We start from the raw sequence: 19,139 nt of genomic DNA, 5'->3' as shown, positions 1-19,139 counted from the left end.
TAAAACTCCAGGAATGGAAAACCATACAGATGAAGCCTGTGACACAGTGACTAATAAGATAGATTTGCTACCAGAACGTTACAAATCTATATGTTGAACCCAATACAAGATTATATGATAGGGCACATCCAGCAAAACGGATACGGTGGATTAGCTGTAATAAGCGACATATTTTCATGAAAATATAACAGCACACTTCATCTATGGTAAATGTATAAGAGAGGAAGCTGAACGCTACTGTAATACTACAACTCCCATGATACCCTTGTAGTCTTATTTTAATTCATTTTCCCTGTAGACCTGCGCGATAGAGAGGCGAGGCGCGCGCTTATTCCGTTTTATAAAATGGCGGCGTGAATTGGGCCGAAAGTGAATTTGACACAAGCGTGGACGACCATCAGGGGCAGATCAGAATTGTCTTAGTTAAGTCTTGGTGGGCATCTGAGTTGAGAAAAAAGGTATGTTGGCTCGTACGGAAAACAGTTTAATTGCTAGTTTGCTACATTGCAATGGAACGTTTGTAAAACTGTTGGCTGCTTCAGCACACCGGCAGTTAGCTTTCACTAGCAGGAACTTGCTAAGCTAACTAGCTTGCTGGCTAAATCTCGTTAAAGAAGCATGTATCTCAAAGCGAACACTACAGTGTACATTATTACTAGCCGGCTCGCTCAGTTACATGATTGTGTTTGTGATCAAACTAGTAACTGTCGCTGTCCACGTTTTCCCCTGCTGTTGGCCAACGTTATTTTTCTAAATAGCAGTTACCTTACTAGGAAGCGAACGTTGGCCAGATCCGATAGGTTAATAATAGCTAGCACTAGTAGCAGCCAGCTACAACATTCTTTATGTTAAGTTAGCTAGAAAATATGTGTGCTACTTAAGTTGGTGTGATATGATATAAGCTGCTGATGGTAACTTGCATTATCTCAACAGTCACACTGTTGCATCTAGCGAGCAATAACAGAATACAGAGTGCTTTTCCGGGAACGCATTGCAAAACTAAAGTTTCGATTTAGCGCGAAAGCCTGCCCATCACATAATAACAGGATCTTGGTGTCTTTTGTCTTGGTTTGTCACCGGGGATTTGAATGCAACCCATTTAACATCACCACGTACGACCAAACAATTCGACATTGTGTGATGAAAGTTGGATACATGGCGATTGTATTTTTTTAAATGTCGTAAGCCGTCTTATATTGTTGCGCATTTGTTGTCAGGGAGCAGATCTGTGATGGCTAAAAGGATCGCGGACAAGGAGCTGACTGACAGGAACTGGGATCAGGAAGATGAAGGAGAGGAGGTAGGGTGGAATACAATCTTGCATGTCCCTAGCACACAGCCATTCGATCCCGCTGGCACGAGCTTTGCCGCTCTCGTTGCCAGGCTGGGTTAACGCACAGCTGATGGAAACTAGCACACAGAAGCAGCCAGGCTGCATTGTTGGTTCAGCAGGCTCTGAAGTGGCATATCTAGCTGCCTGTTTGATTCAGGTTGTTATTAAGAGCTGTGGTTTGAATTGAATGGCGTGAAAGGAGAAGTCCTGAAAAGCCTTGTGGGTGTGTACGGTACCAGAAACTCCAGCGTGTTTATCTCTCCGTTTCAGGCGGGAATGTTTTCTATCGCCAGCGAAGATGTGATGAAGAACAGGCCCATTAAGAAGGCGAAGCGCCGAGCTCCTGGAACTGAGGTAATTTAGATCACACACACACATGCGTGCTATACAGATACGCACGCACACAGACACACACACAGACACACACACACACACACACACATGCGTGCTATACAGATACGCACGCGCACAGACACACACTCACTCTCACAGAAGCTGCTGCAGATGCTGAAAGCTGATATAGTCTGAAGTGGACTGAAGGCCGGGGTCGGCTCCATTAAGGGTGCAGAGTGGTGTGTTTAAAAGCCCTGGAGGCCGTGTTTGTCGGTCCCTGGCACGCTTCCTCCCTCTGTTCCAGGGTGAGAGCGGGGGCGCTTTCAAAGCCTTCAAAGGCTTCTCTGTGACGGGGTCAGCGCCAGGAGGGGGCGGAGCCTTTCCCAGCTTTGGGAACGGCGCCGGCTTCAAGCCCGTCTCCACCATGGCCAACGGGAGCAGCCGAGCGTCCGCCACCCCGTCCTTCCCCGGATTCGCCTCCGCGGCCTCAACCACCACGCCCGCCGGTGAGTCTCTAATGCGCACCTCCCTCCTGTCTGAGCTCCTAATGCGCACCTCCCTCCTGTCTGAGCTCCTAATGCACACCTCCCTCCTGTCTGAGCTCCTCCCTCCCGTCTGAGCTCCTAATGCGCACCTCCCTCCTGTCTGAGCTCCTCCCTCCTGTCTGAGCTCCTAATGCGCACCTCCCTCCTGTCTGAGCTCCTAATGCACACCTCCCTCCTTTCTGAGCTCCTAATGCGCACCTCCCTCCTGTCTGAGCTCCTAATGCGCACCTCCCTCCTGTCTGAGCTCCTAATGCGCACCTCCCTCCTTTCTGAGCTCCTAATGCGCACCTCCCTCCTGTCTGAGCTCCTAATGGGCACCTCCCTCCTGTCTGAGCTCCTAATGCGCACCTCCCTCCTGTCTGAGCTCCTAATGCGCACCTCCCTCCTGTCTGAGCTCCTAATGCGCACCTCCCTCCTTTCTGAGCTCCTAATGCGCACCTCCCTCCTGTCTGAGCTCCTAATGCGCACCTCCCTCCTGTCTGAGCTCCTAATGCGCACCTCCCTCCTGTCTGAGCTCCTAATGCGCACCTCCCTCCTTTCTGAGCTCCTAATGCGCACCTCCCTCCTGTCTGAGCTCCTCCCTCCTGTCTGAGCTCCTAATGCGCACCTCCCTCCTGTCTGAGCTCCTAATGCGCACCTCCCTCCTGTCTGAGCTCCTAATGCGCACCTCCCTCCTGTCTGAGCTCCTAATGCGCACCTCCCTCCTGTCTGAGCTCCTAATGCGCACCTCCCTCCTGTCTGAGCTCCTAATGCGCACCTCCCTCCTGTCTGAGCTCCCATTGCACACACTGCCCTCCACACTGGCGGCTAAATCCTGCTGGTTTGTTCTGGGAAGCGGGTTTTAAGGTGTGTCATGCAGTGACATGCTGTGTATAATGCCGAACAGTCATGTCCATGCCGGTAAAATCACGTGCTGCACTGGTGTTTGTGCACACGCACCTCTTAAGATGTCCTAGTTCCCCGCATCACACTGGGCTGCATTTATAATGGGGGGGTGGTCACAGAAAGGGCACTTGCTCATTAAGGGGATCGCATGCTTGCATTAATGAGGCAAGGGAATACCTGCTGGAAACCACCCCAGGGGTGGTGGGGGGATGGAGGGGGGCGTAAGAGGGTTTGGGGGGAGGAGGGTGCTTCCTGAGCTCCTGCTGCTCTTCCTCATTGTTGTGCTCAGCAGGCACACCGGTGGCTGACGCTCGCATCACTGAAAGACATACAGGCAGCTAGCGTTAGCGACCCTCAGAGGCATACTGTATTATCTGCCCTTTTCAACAGCGGCTAGCGCTAGCTGCACTCAGAGGCGTACAGGTGGCTAGCGCTGCCATCAACAAAAAGCATGTTTTGTTTGGTGGCGTTTCTGCATGGCTAACGCTGTTGAGGGAGGGGAGGGGAGGAGAGGGGGATCTGCATTAAAGGGTAATGAATCAGAGCTGCTGGGCTGACTGGTGCCTGGTGGAGCAGGCGGGGGGGGGGGTCTCTAGGGGTGTCGGGGTTTGTCATTCAGAATTTAGACACGGTTGATTTCTGCTCCTGCACATGAAGCAGGTGGAACAGATACTCGCTGAAATGAAGTCGCTGCTCGTTCGCCTTTTTTTTTCTTCCCTCTCTCCTTTTTTTCTTCCTTTTGCCCTTTCCTCCCCTCCCCCTCATTTTTATCCTTTTTTTTCTTTCTTTCTCTGTCGTTCCAGCCTCGCTGACGTTCAACGGCCCAGCCTCCTCCCCGCCCCCGACTGCTGAGGTCACAAGCAAGCAGCCCAATGGCTCCGCCCCCAGCCTGGCTCAGAGCTCCGCCCCCGGGCCGGCTCAGAGCTGGAGCTCCAGCAGCTCGAGCAGCAGCAGCGGCAGCAGCAGCTCCAGCCGGGGCAGGGAGTACAGCCGCCAGCTCACCGCGCTGAACTGCTCCGTCCGGGACTGGATCGACAAGCACGTCAACGACAACCCGCTGTGCGACCTCAACCCCATCTTCCGCGACTACGAGCGCCACCTGGCCAGCATCGAGCAGAAGTACGGGACGGGGGCGGGGCCAGAGAGCCAGGAGAAGGGCGGGAACACCGAGGGCTCTCAGCCAGCCGCTGCCGGCAGCAGCAGCAGCAGCAGCGCCAGTCAAGCCCCGTCGTCGGGGGCGACGGCCCCCGCTCTGTTCCCCCTGAGCGGGGAGAAGGAGAGCGGCCCGCCCCCTGCCGGGGTGTCCTTTAACTTTGGGAAGAAGGTGGACAGCTCTGTGCTGGGGTCCCTGGGGGCCTCCGCGGCCCCGCTGAGCTTCTCCTTCTCCAGCCAGGGCTCCCTCGCGCCCCTCTTCGGGGGCCAGGGGGCCACAACAACCACGCCCGCCGCCACCTTCTCCTTTGGGGGGGCCAAGACCGAGGCGGCCAGCAGCCAGAAGACAGAAGGTACAGCTGCCCGTGTGTCAGTGTGTGTGCGCATCACTGCGTATGTCTGTTTGTGTGTGTGTGTGTGTGTGTGTGTGTGTGTGTGAATACGTATGTCTGTGTGTGTGTCACTGTATGTCTCTGCGATATGTGTGTCTGTGTTTGCTTCGCTGTGTATGTTTGTGGGTGGGTGGGTGTGGATGTGTGTGTGTGTGTGTGTGTGTATTTGGGGCTGCTTGTGTGTGAAGCTGTGTGTGTGGGTTGCGCAGATTGATAAACACAGAGTAGTGTATTGTGAGGTTACAGACCCATGGGACTGTGGCTCAGTGCATCTGGGTGAATGTAGCTGGGACCTCATAGCCAGCCGTGCAGAATCAGACCTGAAGAGCCGAGAGCACAGGTGGATCTGGATGATTAGTCGTGCCTGGGTGTTACAGAGGTTTTGGTTTCAAGCCTTATATTGTTTCTAGTAGTTTACCATGGATTCTGGATACAGGAGACCTACGTCCTATTCAGAATAAATCTTAATGGGTGATTTAATCTGTGTTTTAAGAATAGTGTTGCATTGTTTCCTTGTGAATGTGTGACACTGGGATTTTTATTACTGGTTCATTTAGTTTAGATGCTGAATTATACTGGCTCTGTAACCTGGAAGCTTCCACCGCGGATAGATGCTCTACCTCCTGCACTACTGGACTGTTAGAGACTGGTGTAATGCACAGCTGATTTTCCTCAGTATAATATTGTCATCTTTCTGTTTAAAATTGAGAGAAAATGTTTTTAGTGTTGTGTGGCGTGTTGAAGCACGGAACCATGGTGGTCCTCAGTATATTCCGATACAGAGCATGGATCTGATTACCGATACAGAGCATGGATCTGATTTACTATTTCCATTGTACGGTTCTGCCAGTTTGTGTCAAGATGAGAGGAGCAGTCTGTTTGATAGTGTTTTATAGCGCTGTGTGTGTGCTGGTAGTCCTGGTTTGACTCCTCTGTGCCGTGTGCCAAAGCCGCACCTACACCTGTGCTGAGTCTGCTTCACCTGTGCTGAGTCTGCTTCACCTGGTGCCCGGAGTGCTGTGTGCTGCTCTGTGAGTGCAGTGCGTTTGGATGAGGGCTCGGCCCCAGCAGGGTGGATGTGCAGCAGCACACAGAGCTGGCTGAGTGCCCAGCACTGGGCGTGTGAGGAGCAGAGTGCTGAGGCTCGGGTTCATATGGCGTGGGTGTTAAACGCATCTTCCCCCCCCCCCCACCCCCAGATCAGAACGGAGGCGCGGACGAGGAGTCGGAGGAGCCCCCCAAGCCCGTCATCACGGAGGTCAAGGAGGAGGACGCCTTCTATTCTAAAAAGTAAGCCCCCGCAATCCAGCGTGGTCCAGTGGGATCGACCAATCAGACTGCAGAGAACAAAACAGCACTGCGTGTGCTACAGTAAAGCACAGGGCGCTCTGAGTGAAGCTGAATGAACCGGCGCAGTGATGCATCATGGGCCTTGTGGTTCAGCCTCAGCTCTTCCCCTCCGTGCCCTTTCAGTAAGGTTTTTATCTTTTACCCCTCTTCTCTGTCTCTCTTCAGGTGCAAACTGTTTTACAAGAAAGAGAACGAGTTCAAGGAGAAGGGCGTGGGGACGCTGCACCTGAAGCACGTGGCTGAGGGGAAGACCCAGCTCCTCGTCCGCGCCGACACTAACCTAGGTACCCGACCTCGCCTGCGGCATAACATGAGCAGGCTGAGTTAGCTGAGCCTGCGTGCCCTTCCCAGAACAGGGGCGGGAAACAGGCCGCACTGTGGCGCTGGTGCGTTCTGAACACACACCGGCCTGCTCCAGTGTCTGAGGCCTGAGAGAACTGCTAAACCATGAACCAGTGCAGGCTGGGGGGGTTGCTCCCGTTGCCACGGAGATTACCAAGCAGCCCAGTTAATTGGTGGAAAAAGCAACTGAAAGCAGAAGCTCACAGTTCTGACGGTGGGGGGGCAGGGGAGGGGGGTTCACTGGGGTCGTGTGGAGAATTCACACCAGACACATCTCCTCTCGGAACACAGTCAGTAACTCTGAAAGTGTTAGTGTGACCACACACTGTCACTGTTTCCTGAAACCTCATGTCCAGCCTCCCTCTGTTCTATTGGAGGTGCTGAACAGGATTGCAAAGCTGCTTTTGTCCTTTAAAAAAACTGAAAGGGCATTGAAAATGAGTGTTCTCAGCAGTGCTCTGGCTCAACCTATCCCAAAGCGCTTAGCCTGTTTGTACGTCCAATCACAGCGCGGGAGAGCCTCACCCAGTCGGGAGGGGGGGCATCGCCACACAAAGGCCCGCACTGAAGCAGCCCTGCAGCACCTCCATATTAATGTCAGATTGCTCAAGCCTGCTGCCTTCCCTAGGGCCACTCGCAGTGTGCTATCCCTCTAGTGGACGTTTTAAGTAATGCAGGTATGCAGTACAGGGCGATATGCAGAAAGGCAGCAGCTAACTGGCACTAGCATTTACAAAATGACAGTACATTCTGGGAAGTCCGCAGGTGACGACATCAGATCTGTGATTGGTTCTGAAAGATTGCGCGACGCTCTCTCTTCCCCCCCAGGAAACATTTTGCTGAACATCTTGGTTCCGGCGTCCATGCCCTGCTCCCGGAAGGGCAAGAACAACGTGATGGTGGTGTGCGTGCCCAACCCCCCCGTGGACGACAAGAACCCCGCCGTCGCCGTGCCGCTCCTCATCAGAGTCAAAACGGCCGAGGACGCCGACGAACTTCACAAAATGCTGCAGGAGAAGGCGTGAACCCACCCCCCGACCCCCACCCCACTGCCCCCGCCCCCCGCCCGCCCCGGCCTGCTGGAACCCCGAAATCAGAAAATAGGCCGCACTGTTTCAACAGATTGTCCCGAACTCCCCTCCCTCTGCCCCTGCATCCTGCCCCGTCCCGTCTGAAAGGGTACCCCCCCCTCAGGATGAGCAGTTTGGGCTGCGGGTCTGGCTCCTCAGCACAGCAGCACATTGTAATTAAAGGCCCTAGCGTTTGCATGCCCCCGCATATTTTAGTCCGTCTCAGAAACGAGTTGCTTTCTCATGAAAATGAAAAACTTCAGAAAGGTTTTCTGCCCGCTCTCGTCAACCCAAATGCCGAAATGAACTGAAATCTCCCCCGATTTCTTTTATTCCACAGTTTGCTAAAAAATAAAAGGAAAAAAAAATATTTTTAGTGGATCCATGAACATTCCGTCATGATAGAATTTTTGCTGCTAAGGTTTGAGATGAATTGATTGGAAGAGGCCCATCACCAGGAGCGCGGTCATGTCAGCGGGGTTAGCGGTACTGTTGATTTGGACAGCCAGCCAGAGAGGAGCGAACGTCAGTGCTTTATAGAAGCCTGATCAGCCTGGATGTTTTGTACTTGTTACCTGTTCCCTGTTTATATATATATACATATATAAAAAGAAAACATGAAACCTACTGCAAGTTTTGAAACTGCTTGGCTTTTCAGCAACTAACTAAAACAGACAAAAAAAAAGTATGACTGAGCACATGTATTAAGACGGTTTATTTAGCTTTAGGAGTCTTGTAACCCGTTTCAGTTTTAGACTCGTGAGAGTACAGTTGATATTGGATTTGTGTTTGCAGAACCTGTCCTAAGCGTACCAGTAGTTGTTCACCATTGTCTTCAGAACTTGAATTATATATATTTTTTTAGTGTGGTTCTGGCCGCTCGCTGTAAAATGGCCAGATTTTTAGAGTATTTATTCTAGCAGATGCTCTTGTGTAAATGAGTCTCACCCAGTCCTTCCCACAGGTCTCTGTATGTAAGAGTCTGGTGCCCCAGGCTTGGGTATGCCGTACGTTAGGGGAGTCTTAACACTGTCTTAACATCCCTGGATGGATTGCGAATGAGTCCAAAAAAACAAAAAACTACAACAAAATGGCGCTTGTTTTTCTACCTGGTAAATGTGTCTGGAAGTGTGGATCCGGTGGGTTTTTGTTTAAGTGTCCTTTGTATTGCCTTGGCAGAGGTGACACGGTGAGTGTGGCGGTGCCTGATGATGCGTTTGTGAGTAACAGTGTAAGTGACTGGTGAATAAACCACTACACGTTCACTTAACCGCGCCGTGCTTTCTTCCTTCTGGGGCATGCCCTCTGCTGTTCTTAATTTTGGGTCCGTGGTGTTTCTGTCAAAGCCATTTTTACCCCACCACTTCCAACCCCTCAGACACGGCATGTCTCACAGTGCAGATTTCAGGACCTCGTCCTCATTTTTTTAAGCAAGGTCAGCATTTCTGGAACTAGCATTACGGCTGCCACTAGAGGGAGCCATTGCTAAATTTAGTCAGTTTTTTTTTCTTGTCTCAGACATATTGCTGCCAGTCTTGTTCTGTTTATCCTCATTTTCTGTCTTATGTTCTCTTACAATTAAAAGGTGAGTCGCATTTCACTGTCCAAATCTGGTTTGTATAATGGCAATGGGATTTGCATGATTTGATTGGTTAAGTGGATTCTGACAGCTGTTTAGATTCATGATTGGCTGGTAAATTAAGTTTAGGGGAGGAGCCCACATCCACAGCAGCCCTTGGAAGATGAGATTCATATTCATTCATACTAATGATGCAAAAAATAAAATAAACACAGTGAGGAGACAAGCATTGAGTGTTTTTATCTGGTAATCTGTATTTTCATAAAGTACAGAAAAGGGACAGTATGGACTGAACATGCACACCGACGACGACGTCTTTTCTTCTTCTGCTCGATATAAAAAGTGGCTCTTAAAGCGCGAGGAAGAGTCTGCGCGCCACAAAACAGACTCCTTTACAAAGAGAAAAACAAAATGGCTTCCTAGTCCATTCTGAACACAGGCTTCTGTATATGCGCATGGGAGTAGCAGTAATAATAATAAAAAAAGAACGAGGACTGAAAATGTTTAAAAAGAGGTTCTTAAACGATGTGCAGGTGTCCGTCTGGAGGAGGGAGCCCAAGGTGTTGTTAAAGCGGTCATAACAGCTTCTACAGCTCCTAAATTCAGACCAGACCTGGGTCAAATACTGTTCGACTCCTTTGCTGATCTTGTCTGGTGTATTGGAACCAATGAAATACTCTCAAAAAGTGCACCCGCCTTCTGGTCATATTGGCAGGCTCAATTACACCAGGCAAGATCAATAGAGCACAGAAAAGTATTTGAATCCAAAACAAATACGCATCTGACCCAGGTCTGATTCAGACATAACGCTGCTGTGCTGCTGGGAATACATCACAGACACGGTCACGCTGCACTGCTTGTTTGCTTTGCTCGAGAGCTGCCTAGTCTTAGTCTTAGTATGCCCTTATTTACAGCGTAGCCGCAGATTACCCAGCATCCCTCTGCGGGAGGAGGAGATCGCTTGGGTATTGAGAGGAAAGAGGCCCGCACGGTGTGTGACACAGCCCAGAAAAGAGTGCCATCATCACCACCCACCTGTGGATGGCGCTGCAGGGCGCCGCTGTGTGTTTAACTGTGCTATGGTGACTTGTTCATAGTTTTGAAGATTTGATCCTTTCTTATGGGGTGCTACGTTAAATAAACTGGGAGGGGGGGGGTTTGGAAGCTTAGAGGAGGGGGGGGGGGGTAGGGGTCTGTTGCCATGGGAAACATTGTCCATTCTGCCCCCGTCCTCCATAGTGTTCGACGGTAATCGTTGCCAAAAACGAGACATTTTCACAGAATTTAACCCTCTGGATTACGGCATACCAGCACATACCTGCGATGGAGGTGGAGGTACGTGCGTTAGGGTGGAACACCAGTGATTGGTGAAACTATTAGCTAGTGGGGAGGACCTCCCTGTTCACTTCCTTATAAGGCTGAAAGCGCGACAGGTGAGAAGGAGTTGTAATACAGGTGCTAAGGTAGTCCAGGCCAAGTGATGCCTTTTTCTATATACAAACAAATAAATACAGAGAGTTTTTTTGGGGTAGGCTGGTCTTAGCGTTTGTTTGCATGTTGTATGTCCCATAATCTGCATTTGGAGCCTGTTTACTCATTAGACAAAAAATAAAATAAAATAAAACTACAACCAGCATAATACCATTATTACCAATAATAACATTCACGGTGCGATGGAGCCACTGAGCTCCACAGGAAGTCCACAGTTTGATCAGCAGGAACCGGCCAATCGGCCGCAGCGAAAGCCGGCGGGCTCTGGCGGCGTGTTTTTGGCCGTAGGCGACGCGGCGCGCGCGTCCTCAGCGAAGCTCAGAAGACGAGAGGACGCGGTAAGCTGGAACCTGGGTGAGCGGAGACGGACGCCGTGGCGACGGACGCCGTGGCGACGGACGGTGCGTTGAGGCGCTCGCTGGCGATTTGGCGGTTGGTTTGTTAGTTTTTTTTTGTTTTTTTGTTTTTACAGCAACACGGTGAATAAGTGCACAGCTACATCCCTCCTACAGTAAGTGTGAACGCGACTAACACACAGCAACCCGTTCCTTTAGACGTCAGCGCTGCCGGTGGGGCACACGGAAAGGCGCGTTAGTGGAGCACAGAAAGGCCACAGCACACATGGACCCCCTCGAGTCTGACCCCTGACCCCTGACCCCCTCCCCCGCACCCCAACACTGGAACGCTTGTAACGCACGCCTACAAGGGTAAAAATCAGCAGGAACAGTCTGTACATCCCTTTGTTTTAAAAAACTGCAAGGTACGGAGAGAAAGGGCGAGTCTTTGTTCGATCCCGAGAAGGAGCGGCAGCTCAGCGTCAGAGAGCTATTTACAGGAAAAGTGGGGTCAAAGTTCAGCCTGTCAGTGCTGTCAGTCCCATGTCAAGTGGAAAAACCTCCATAAATAATAATTCATTATTATTATTATTTTTTTTTTAAAGAGCGGCTGGGGGTGGGGGGTTTCGGAGAGAACTGCCGTCCAGAGTCCGTTACCTGTTACCTGGGAAACTGCCTCGTGCCCGCTGTTCCTCGCTGAGCAGTAGGTGGGAAGGAAGGAAGAGGCACTTTTTGATTGGCTGGTTTTTCTTTCCGAAGACATCCCTTTTTCTCTGGCTATGTTCTTTCCTCGTTTTTTTTTTCTTCTTTTTTTTTCCTTTTTTTTTTGGTTCTCTGCCTTGACACTAGGTGGTGGTGTTGTGTAGGTGGCCCGATGCAGTAGGCACTTGGTAGAGTGTTTCTGAGGCAGTGGATCTCGTTGCTATGTCATCAGAATGGGCCTTTGTCTCACTTCCAGTATGTCTGGAGGGGAGGGGGGAGAGAGAGCAAGGGCAGCAGTCATAGAGGGCAGTTTAACCCTTTCAAGTAGGGGAGTAGGTTTTTTGGAATGTTTGTTTCAAAATTGTAAGTAAGTGTTCTAGAACTCCATCGCTTTATATTACCAGTGATTGTTACATCAGCATTAGAATGTTCATCTAGGAACATTCTAATCACATATCTGTGATCTCACACCTTAAAGGTTTAAAGGCCCACAGCATGCATGTAGTGGCTGGCCTTTACATTTAAAATATTTCACTAGAATGCATATATTGGGGGGGGGTCTCTCACCCGTGGTGATTCGGTGCAGGGGCAGTGTGACGTAGGTGAGATGGGAGTACAGCAGGAAGTAGTCCTCCGTGCGGTTGAGCTTCAGCCAGGAGCCCACCAGGGAGCGGCCCGTCCCAGACAGGGAGCGCGAGCGCAGGTTAGTGGCATTGTGCAGGTCTGTGAGTCAGAGGGACAGAGTCACAACTCACACACACACACACACTCACACACACACACACTCACACTCACACTCACACTCACACTCACACTCACACTCACACTCACACTCACCTACACACACACACACACTCACACGCACACACACGCACACACACACACTCACACACCTGAGAACTCACACACACACTCACACACACCTGAGAAACTCACACACACACACACACACACACACTCACAACACTCACACACACAACCTGAGAAACTCACACACACACACACACACTCACACACACCTGAGAAACTCACACTCACTCTCACACACACACACACACACTCACACACACACACACACACTCACACACACCTGAGAAACTCGCACACACACACACACACCTGAGAAATTCACACACCTGAGTTACTCTCACTCACACACACACACGCACACACACACACACCTGAGATACCCACACACACCTGATATACTCACACACACCTGTGACGAGTGTGAAATGTGTGAAATTGCCCTTGATTTCCACCCATGGCTTCTCATTCTGCTGACGGAGCTACTTGATCAGCATCTAATCCACTTTTTATATTCCTTCAGAAAAGTATAAATCCGCAGAATCCCCAGGGTATTTTAATGAGCCTGCGCAAAGCTTTTACCACCCTGATGCAAATGAGGAATCAATAATGAATGTTCAATGCTTCATTCTGCGCTGTTCTAGCATAAAACATACGTAATCTTTTATCAATATAAACAAAAAATACACAGCACAAAATAACAGCAGTCGAATCCTCCCACCCTCTTTCAAATCTATCAGTAAAAATCCTGAAATTCCAGGAACATTATTTTATTTCATTTTTTAAATTTTAAGTTACATTGGTTTAATTATTTGCTAGCTATTATTTGCCTTTGGATAAACCTTTTCAAATCAGGCATTTAGCTTGGCCAGCCGTTTCAGCTAACACGATCAACCCTTTTTTAATATCCTGACGCATTACTGAATCTAAATCAGCTCGCTCATATGTTAGCGTGTACTGGAGATATTTAAATATATTTAAATTCAGAATATTTAAAGCGTACGTGAGAACGCTGACATGTGGCAGTGCTGTGTCCCACACAAAAGCTCCTTTAAAAAGGTGAAAGCGGAGCGCTGTAAAAATAGATGATTCATGATTCAAGGCTTGATTCGTCACCTGTGAAAATGTCTCCTTGCTCTTTGCAGCCTGATGTGAATTATTCTCGCTTTTTTTTCGGCTGGATTTTTATATATAATCAACATGATATACGGACTTATAAAAATAAAAAAAAATTCCATTAGTCTAACAGAACGTTAGAAAAAAAGATCATTCATGTACAAATGTTCTGAGATGACAGTTTTCAAAGAAAGACCGTACACATTCAGGCCCATTCAGAACAGGACCCCAGGCTCACGTACAAAAAAAATACAAAAACTACACTACACATAAGGCTTTGCTGCAGGTGTGTCTGTATCTAACTCAACGTGTCTGCAGCACAGTAATGTGATATTGTAAGTAATGTTCTGTGTCACAGCCAGCGTGCTAATTAGACATTACACATGAGCTGCCAATCCTGACCGGGAGACTGCAGTCCTGAGCTTTGTCTCCAGATGCTGTTGCACCAGCACACAGGATCTCTATGTACAACTCGGGGGAAGTATCAACAAGCCTCTATCTCGGTTCCGCTATTTAATCCCATTGTGTTCCCTATCCATCTCCTGATTGGTCAAGGAAGGTCACGTGGGTTTTCACATCTTGTGAGCAGCACGTTATAAACCGTAAACTGCATAAGGCAAGTTCGGGTTGTTGGGCGCAGTGGGTGCGGGTGTAGGTGTAGGTGTAGGACGGGGTGTCAGGAAGTAGGCAGTGGGTGGACCTGGCAGCCCCCCCCGTGCTGAGCCTCCTCACCTCCGCCGTCCTCCTCCCTGAAGAACTCCTCGCTGTCGTTGGCCGAGTGGGACTTCTTCATCTCGGCCATGTGGTTCCGCGGAACCTTCCTGCGCAGCGACGGGGAGAAGAAGGAGGGGCGGTTCCTCTCCGGCGTGGGCGGGGTGCTGAAGGAGGTCACCTGATTGGCCAGCGACAGGACCCAGGGTTAGGGGGGGGGTCAGGGGGCGCAGGCTGTTCCTCCCTCACAGTGAGGAGTGAAGGGGAAAAGGCGGAAAATGACCAACGCCGCGCTGGAGGGTAGCAGACGAGGTGCCGCTGAACCCAAAATCTAAATTTAGAGCTGAGCCCAGACAATGTCAAAGCTTAGACACCGTTAATCAAGCGCCAGGCGGAGAAACAACACACTGGCACCACATCAAAGCAGGGGCTGCAGCGGGGGGGCTCTGTCTGCCTGGAAGTACCGTGGACAGATGATAACCCGCATCTACATAATCTCCCAGTGCCTGCTGGGATACGGGGGGAGAGAGGGGGAGACAGGGAGAGTGCCCTTGTGTTTGTTTGTGTGTCTGAAGCAGGGTACACTATGGGCAGCTCTATTTACAAACTAAATCACTGCACAGCGATGCTGGAGATGTGAGTGCGATTCTGTTTGTACAGGTTCCTGTGTGTGCGTGCGTGTGTGTGTGTGCGTGTGTGTGTGTGAGTGTGCGTGCATGTGTGTGCATGCGTGCTTGCGTACATGCGTGTGTGTGTGTGTGTGTATGAGTGTGTGTGTGTGTGTGTGTGTGTGTGTGCACTCACTCACCGCCATGTGCACAGGAGAGTCGGGGTCCTCCTCGGTGTTGCAGGGCGAGGTGTCTCCTGTGGGTACCCTGCTGACCGCCATTTCCGCGTGGCCCTTCCCCTGGGGCCCCTTCATGCGCACAAACTCCATGTTGTTGTACTTGTAGAAACCGAAGGACATGCGCTGGGCCATCTTCGCCGCCACGCTCACCTGCACACAGGTATTAAACACGTGTCTCAGCCAATCACATCATCACACTCACCTGCACACAGGTATTAAACACGTCTCTCAGCCAATCACATCACCACACACACCTGCACACAGGTATTAAACACGTGTCTCAGCCAATCACATCATCACACTCACCTGCACACAGGTATTAAACACGTCTCTCAGCCAATCACATCACCACACACACCTGCACACAGGTATTAAACACGTCTCTCAGCCAATCACATCACCACACACACCTGCACACAGGTATTAAACACGTGTCTCAGCCAATCACATCATCACACTCACCTGCACACAGGTATTACACCTGTCTCTCAGCCAATCACATCACCACACACACCTGTACACAGGTATTACACCTGTCTCTCAGCCAATCACATCATCACACTCACCTGCACACAGGTATTAAACACGTGTCTCAGCCAATCACATCATCACACTCACCTGCACACAGGTATTAAACACGTCTCTCAGCCAATCACATCACCACACACACCTGCACACAGGTATTAAACACGTCTCTCAGCCAATCACATCATCACACTCACCTGCACACAGGTATTAAACACGTCTCTCAGCCAATCACATCACCACACACACCTGCACACAGGTATTAAACACGTCTCTCAGCCAATCACATCACCACACACACCTGCACACAGGTATTAAACACGTGTCTCAGCCAATCACATCATCACACTCACCTGCACACAGGTATTACACCTGTCTCTCAGCCAATCACATCACCACACCACCTGACACAGGTATTACACCTGTCTCTCAGCCAATCACATCATCACACTCACCTGCACACAGGTATTAAACACGTGTCTCAGCCAATCACATCACCACACTCACCTGCACACAGGTATTACACCTGTCTCTCAGCCAATCACATCATCACACTCACCTGTACACAGGTATTAAACACGTCTCTCAGCCAATCACATCATCACACTCACCTGCACACAGGTATTAAACACGTCTCTCAGCCAATCACATCCATCCTTCTGCCACAGTCACCAGCACACAAGCATGTAGCATGATTTTCAAAGGGGAAGCTGAGCTTCAGGATGGGTTATGTACTCCAAACGTTCCAAGACATTCCTCCTTCGGCAGCCAATCAGCAGACGGCCTTCAGACCTCACCAGGAAGTCTATTTGCCCCCAGCTAATGCATTTGATTACTCCATGTATGAAATTATATTACATTCATTTAGAAGAGGCTCAGTAAAAGACGTGCATTCATCTGATTTATATGAGACTTATCACACGAGTAAAATGTTCATTTTGTAGTTCATTATGCTCTTCGTCAGGGGTTCTCCAAATGGCTCGGGGCCCCGACTGATTATTGTGTTTTTTGCTACAACCCCTGAATGGTAAGGAGCAGTAAAACTCTGGTTTTAATGTCCACCGGGGGGGAAGGTTCTAACTGCTGAAAGTGCGGACACCTGGTCTCGGAAATTAAGCCATCTGTGGAAAATTAAGAGCGGCAATTTTGGCAACGGGCCACACTTGTAATGTCTTAATGGGTTTCGGGAAAAATGATGCAAGAACGTATGGAAACACATGCTTTCAACGGCCTTGCTGACCAAGAAAATGGCTGCCACTAAATCAGCAGCACACACAGTTTATCTCTCCTGAACATTTACTCCTTAACACTACTCCCCGAGTTGCTGTAAATGTGACCATTAGAGTTTAACAGAAAGGAGGGAGAGGCTGGACGGCCGGCTCTCACCCGGTTGTCGTAGACCTTCTTCAGGGCCTCGTAGCGGATGGACCCCTGGAAGATGACCCCCTGGAAGGTGGTGCTCTTGTCGCTGGCCACCAGTTCCACACAGACCATCTCCCCCTCCCCCACCGTCATATCACTGAAGACCTGCCCAAACAGAACAGACAACACTACTGCTATCGCCACAGTATCTAAACACACTAGATAAGACACCTTCTGCCAGTGCTATTACCACAGAATCTAAACACACTAGATGCTACACCTTCTGCCAGTGCTATTACCACAGAATCTAAACACACTAGATACGACACCTTCTGCCAAGTGCAGTAAGCTACTATCCCGACTGACTCATCTCTATTTCAATATCCTTGTTCCTGGTGCTCAGCTGTGGGACAGAATGTCCATTGTCACAGCAGAGTGCTTGGTCACACCCTATCAAGCGAGGTAGGTGCATCAAATTGAAATTCTTCCGCATTATCAGTAAGCAGCAATGTAAAGAACACAGACACCATGCAGCTGGTTATCTGCTGAGTCTAAATGAATGCGTGACAGTACAATTAGAAAGCGTTCAGAATTCACTACATTCCAACACACACACATTCTCTGCCTGTAGAAGTGTAAAGATGTTGCACAGCATATCAGTTATTTACTAAATATATTTTACAATATGAATATTTTTTAAATAAAAAGTTTCATAGTGGTAGAATGCAGCATGTGTCAGCACACATTAGGGTGCAGTTCTCCCAGCCAGCCCTGGAGAGTCCTGAAGTACCGATAAGCACCAGTCGGTGATGTTAGCTGCCGGGTGAGTGTGGTTCTCCAAGCAGCTGCTGCCGGGCAGTACAGAAAGGCAGCGGTTGCGGTGCCCGTGTGCTGGAGCAGGCCGGTCTCTGCGCGAGATAAGGGCTTCATATCGGCGGATAAACCGCGCGGAAGCCACCACGGCGTCCGTCAGCCTCCAGAGTGCATCAAACCGCCTTCCAATTGATTACCCATCACAGACAAAGCCGTCTGAGGAGTGACCAGTGCACACGTTGGGTAATTAAGACACTTGACCTGCTCCTGACTAAAAGTGTCACTTCATTGCAGGGGGGGCGGTCAATCGACACTCCATCCCAGGGGTCTCATTGGACGCCTACGCAGTCAGTCAGTCAGTCAGCACCGCGACCTAGCTTATCATTGGACGGGATTGAATAAAGGGGAGGGGACGACGGTACCTCCTCAAAGTTGTCGATCATGAAGAAGATGTTGGGGTAGCTCATCTTGGACTCCTCGCCCTTGCTGTCCATGGGGTTTTTACTGGGGGAGGCGAACACTTGCTGTGAGCGAGAGGAAACAGTGGGGGGGGGGGTTAGGGCAATGGAACACTCCCCACCAGCGATGTCACGGGTTACCAAGGCAACCAAAAGGGCAGGAGCATGTCCATTAAGCCAGAGATCCTGAGCGATGAGAATAAGTGCACTGTGCTCTCTGTGTACAGGCATTTAAACACATGGACCCGGTTTGTTACTCAGCAGACCAGCTGAAACAATGACTTAAAAAAAAAAAGATTTCTTTCGAGTTTTTTTTTTTGTTGTTAAATTTTATTTAACGGACCCCTTCTGCATACTGTAAGAAATATGCACCCGGTCATCAGCACAGTTCCGTGCACAGGCGTAGCACATCGGTCACGGCAAAAGGTCATCTGTAGAATAACGGATTCCGAATCAGTTCTAGTAAATGCGATCTGCTGACTGCTGGACTCCAAGCCAGCCAATTGGCACGTGACCTTTGGAAGGAGGGACTCCTAATTGGCTGATGCGAGTCCGACAGCTCTATGACGGGTTAGATCGGTTCCTGCACACATGAGATCTGTGGAACAGTGGGTTCAGCCTTCCTCAAGCAAGAAGAAAGAACGTGCCACATACTTCTAGAATAAATGTGCTTTTCTTTCCCCTGACGGTTTGCATGGTGAAGAATAAAGCTGACAAAGCAGTGTGTGGTTGAAGCACCAGGGAAGGGAAAAGCAGGGGTTACACTGGAGGAGTGTGCAGCCTGTGGATAACACACTGCAGGGGGTTTGTGTTCACCGCTTTCTGAGCCACTCACCTGGGACTTCTTCTTATGAATGTGGATGTCTCCTGCGTCTGAGCGCGTGCAGACCGCACATGTGACCACGTAGTCAAGCTGGAGAGAGAGAGAGAGAGAGGCAGAGAGAGGGGGAGAGAGGGAGAATTGAGATCTACAAACAAGGGATGTTCTTTG

General features: G+C 50.0%; 2 protein-coding genes across 2 annotated transcripts in view; one reads left to right on the top strand and one right to left on the bottom strand.

Moving 5' to 3' along the window:
- Nucleotides 1–315: 315 nt before the first annotated feature.
- On the top strand, nucleotides 316–8,997 carry nup50 (nucleoporin 50). The gene is made up of 8 exons (XM_064318705.1): nucleotides 316–457; nucleotides 1,216–1,300; nucleotides 1,604–1,687; nucleotides 1,971–2,172; nucleotides 3,900–4,601; nucleotides 5,840–5,930; nucleotides 6,156–6,274; nucleotides 7,161–8,997. The coding sequence occupies exons 2-8, from the start codon at nucleotides 1,232–1,234 to the stop codon at nucleotides 7,355–7,357; spliced, it is 1,464 nt and encodes a 487-aa protein (XP_064174775.1). The 5' UTR covers nucleotides 316–457; nucleotides 1,216–1,231; the 3' UTR covers nucleotides 7,358–8,997.
- A 213-nt stretch (nucleotides 8,998–9,210) lies between these two features.
- The window catches only part of kiaa0930, a 30,543-nt gene continuing 20,614 nt past the window's right edge, over nucleotides 9,211–19,139 (bottom strand). Inside the window, exons 4-10 of the mRNA XM_064318706.1 lie at nucleotides 18,984–19,061; nucleotides 18,113–18,214; nucleotides 16,902–17,042; nucleotides 14,952–15,140; nucleotides 14,165–14,324; nucleotides 12,077–12,232; nucleotides 9,211–11,770 (exon numbers count right to left, since the gene is read on the bottom strand). Coding sequence (XP_064174776.1) covers nucleotides 11,730–11,770; nucleotides 12,077–12,232; nucleotides 14,165–14,324; nucleotides 14,952–15,140; nucleotides 16,902–17,042; nucleotides 18,113–18,214; nucleotides 18,984–19,061 — 867 coding nt within the window. The 3' untranslated portion in view covers nucleotides 9,211–11,729. The remainder of the gene's footprint in view (nucleotides 11,771–12,076; nucleotides 12,233–14,164; nucleotides 14,325–14,951; nucleotides 15,141–16,901; nucleotides 17,043–18,112; nucleotides 18,215–18,983; nucleotides 19,062–19,139) is intronic.

This window comes from Anguilla rostrata, chromosome 19, assembly GCF_018555375.3.
Source record: "Anguilla rostrata isolate EN2019 chromosome 19, ASM1855537v3, whole genome shotgun sequence".
Taxonomy (NCBI): domain Eukaryota; kingdom Metazoa; phylum Chordata; class Actinopteri; order Anguilliformes; family Anguillidae; genus Anguilla; species Anguilla rostrata.
The sequence above is the reverse complement of the archived record's forward strand: the minus strand, read 5'-3'. Positions and strand labels throughout refer to the sequence as shown.

Excerpts from the sequence above, each read along its gene's own strand:
- nup50 (XM_064318705.1), top strand. The coding sequence starts at position 1,232 with ATGGCTAAAAGGATCGCGGACAAGGAGCTGACTGACAGGAACTGGGAT. Across the intron at positions 1,688-1,970 it reads GCCGAGCTCCTGGAACTGAG|GGTGAGAGCGGGGGCGCTTT; the intron begins GTAATTTAGATC and ends CCTCTGTTCCAG. Across the intron at positions 2,173-3,899 it reads CTCAACCACCACGCCCGCCG|CCTCGCTGACGTTCAACGGC; the intron begins GTGAGTCTCTAA and ends CTGTCGTTCCAG.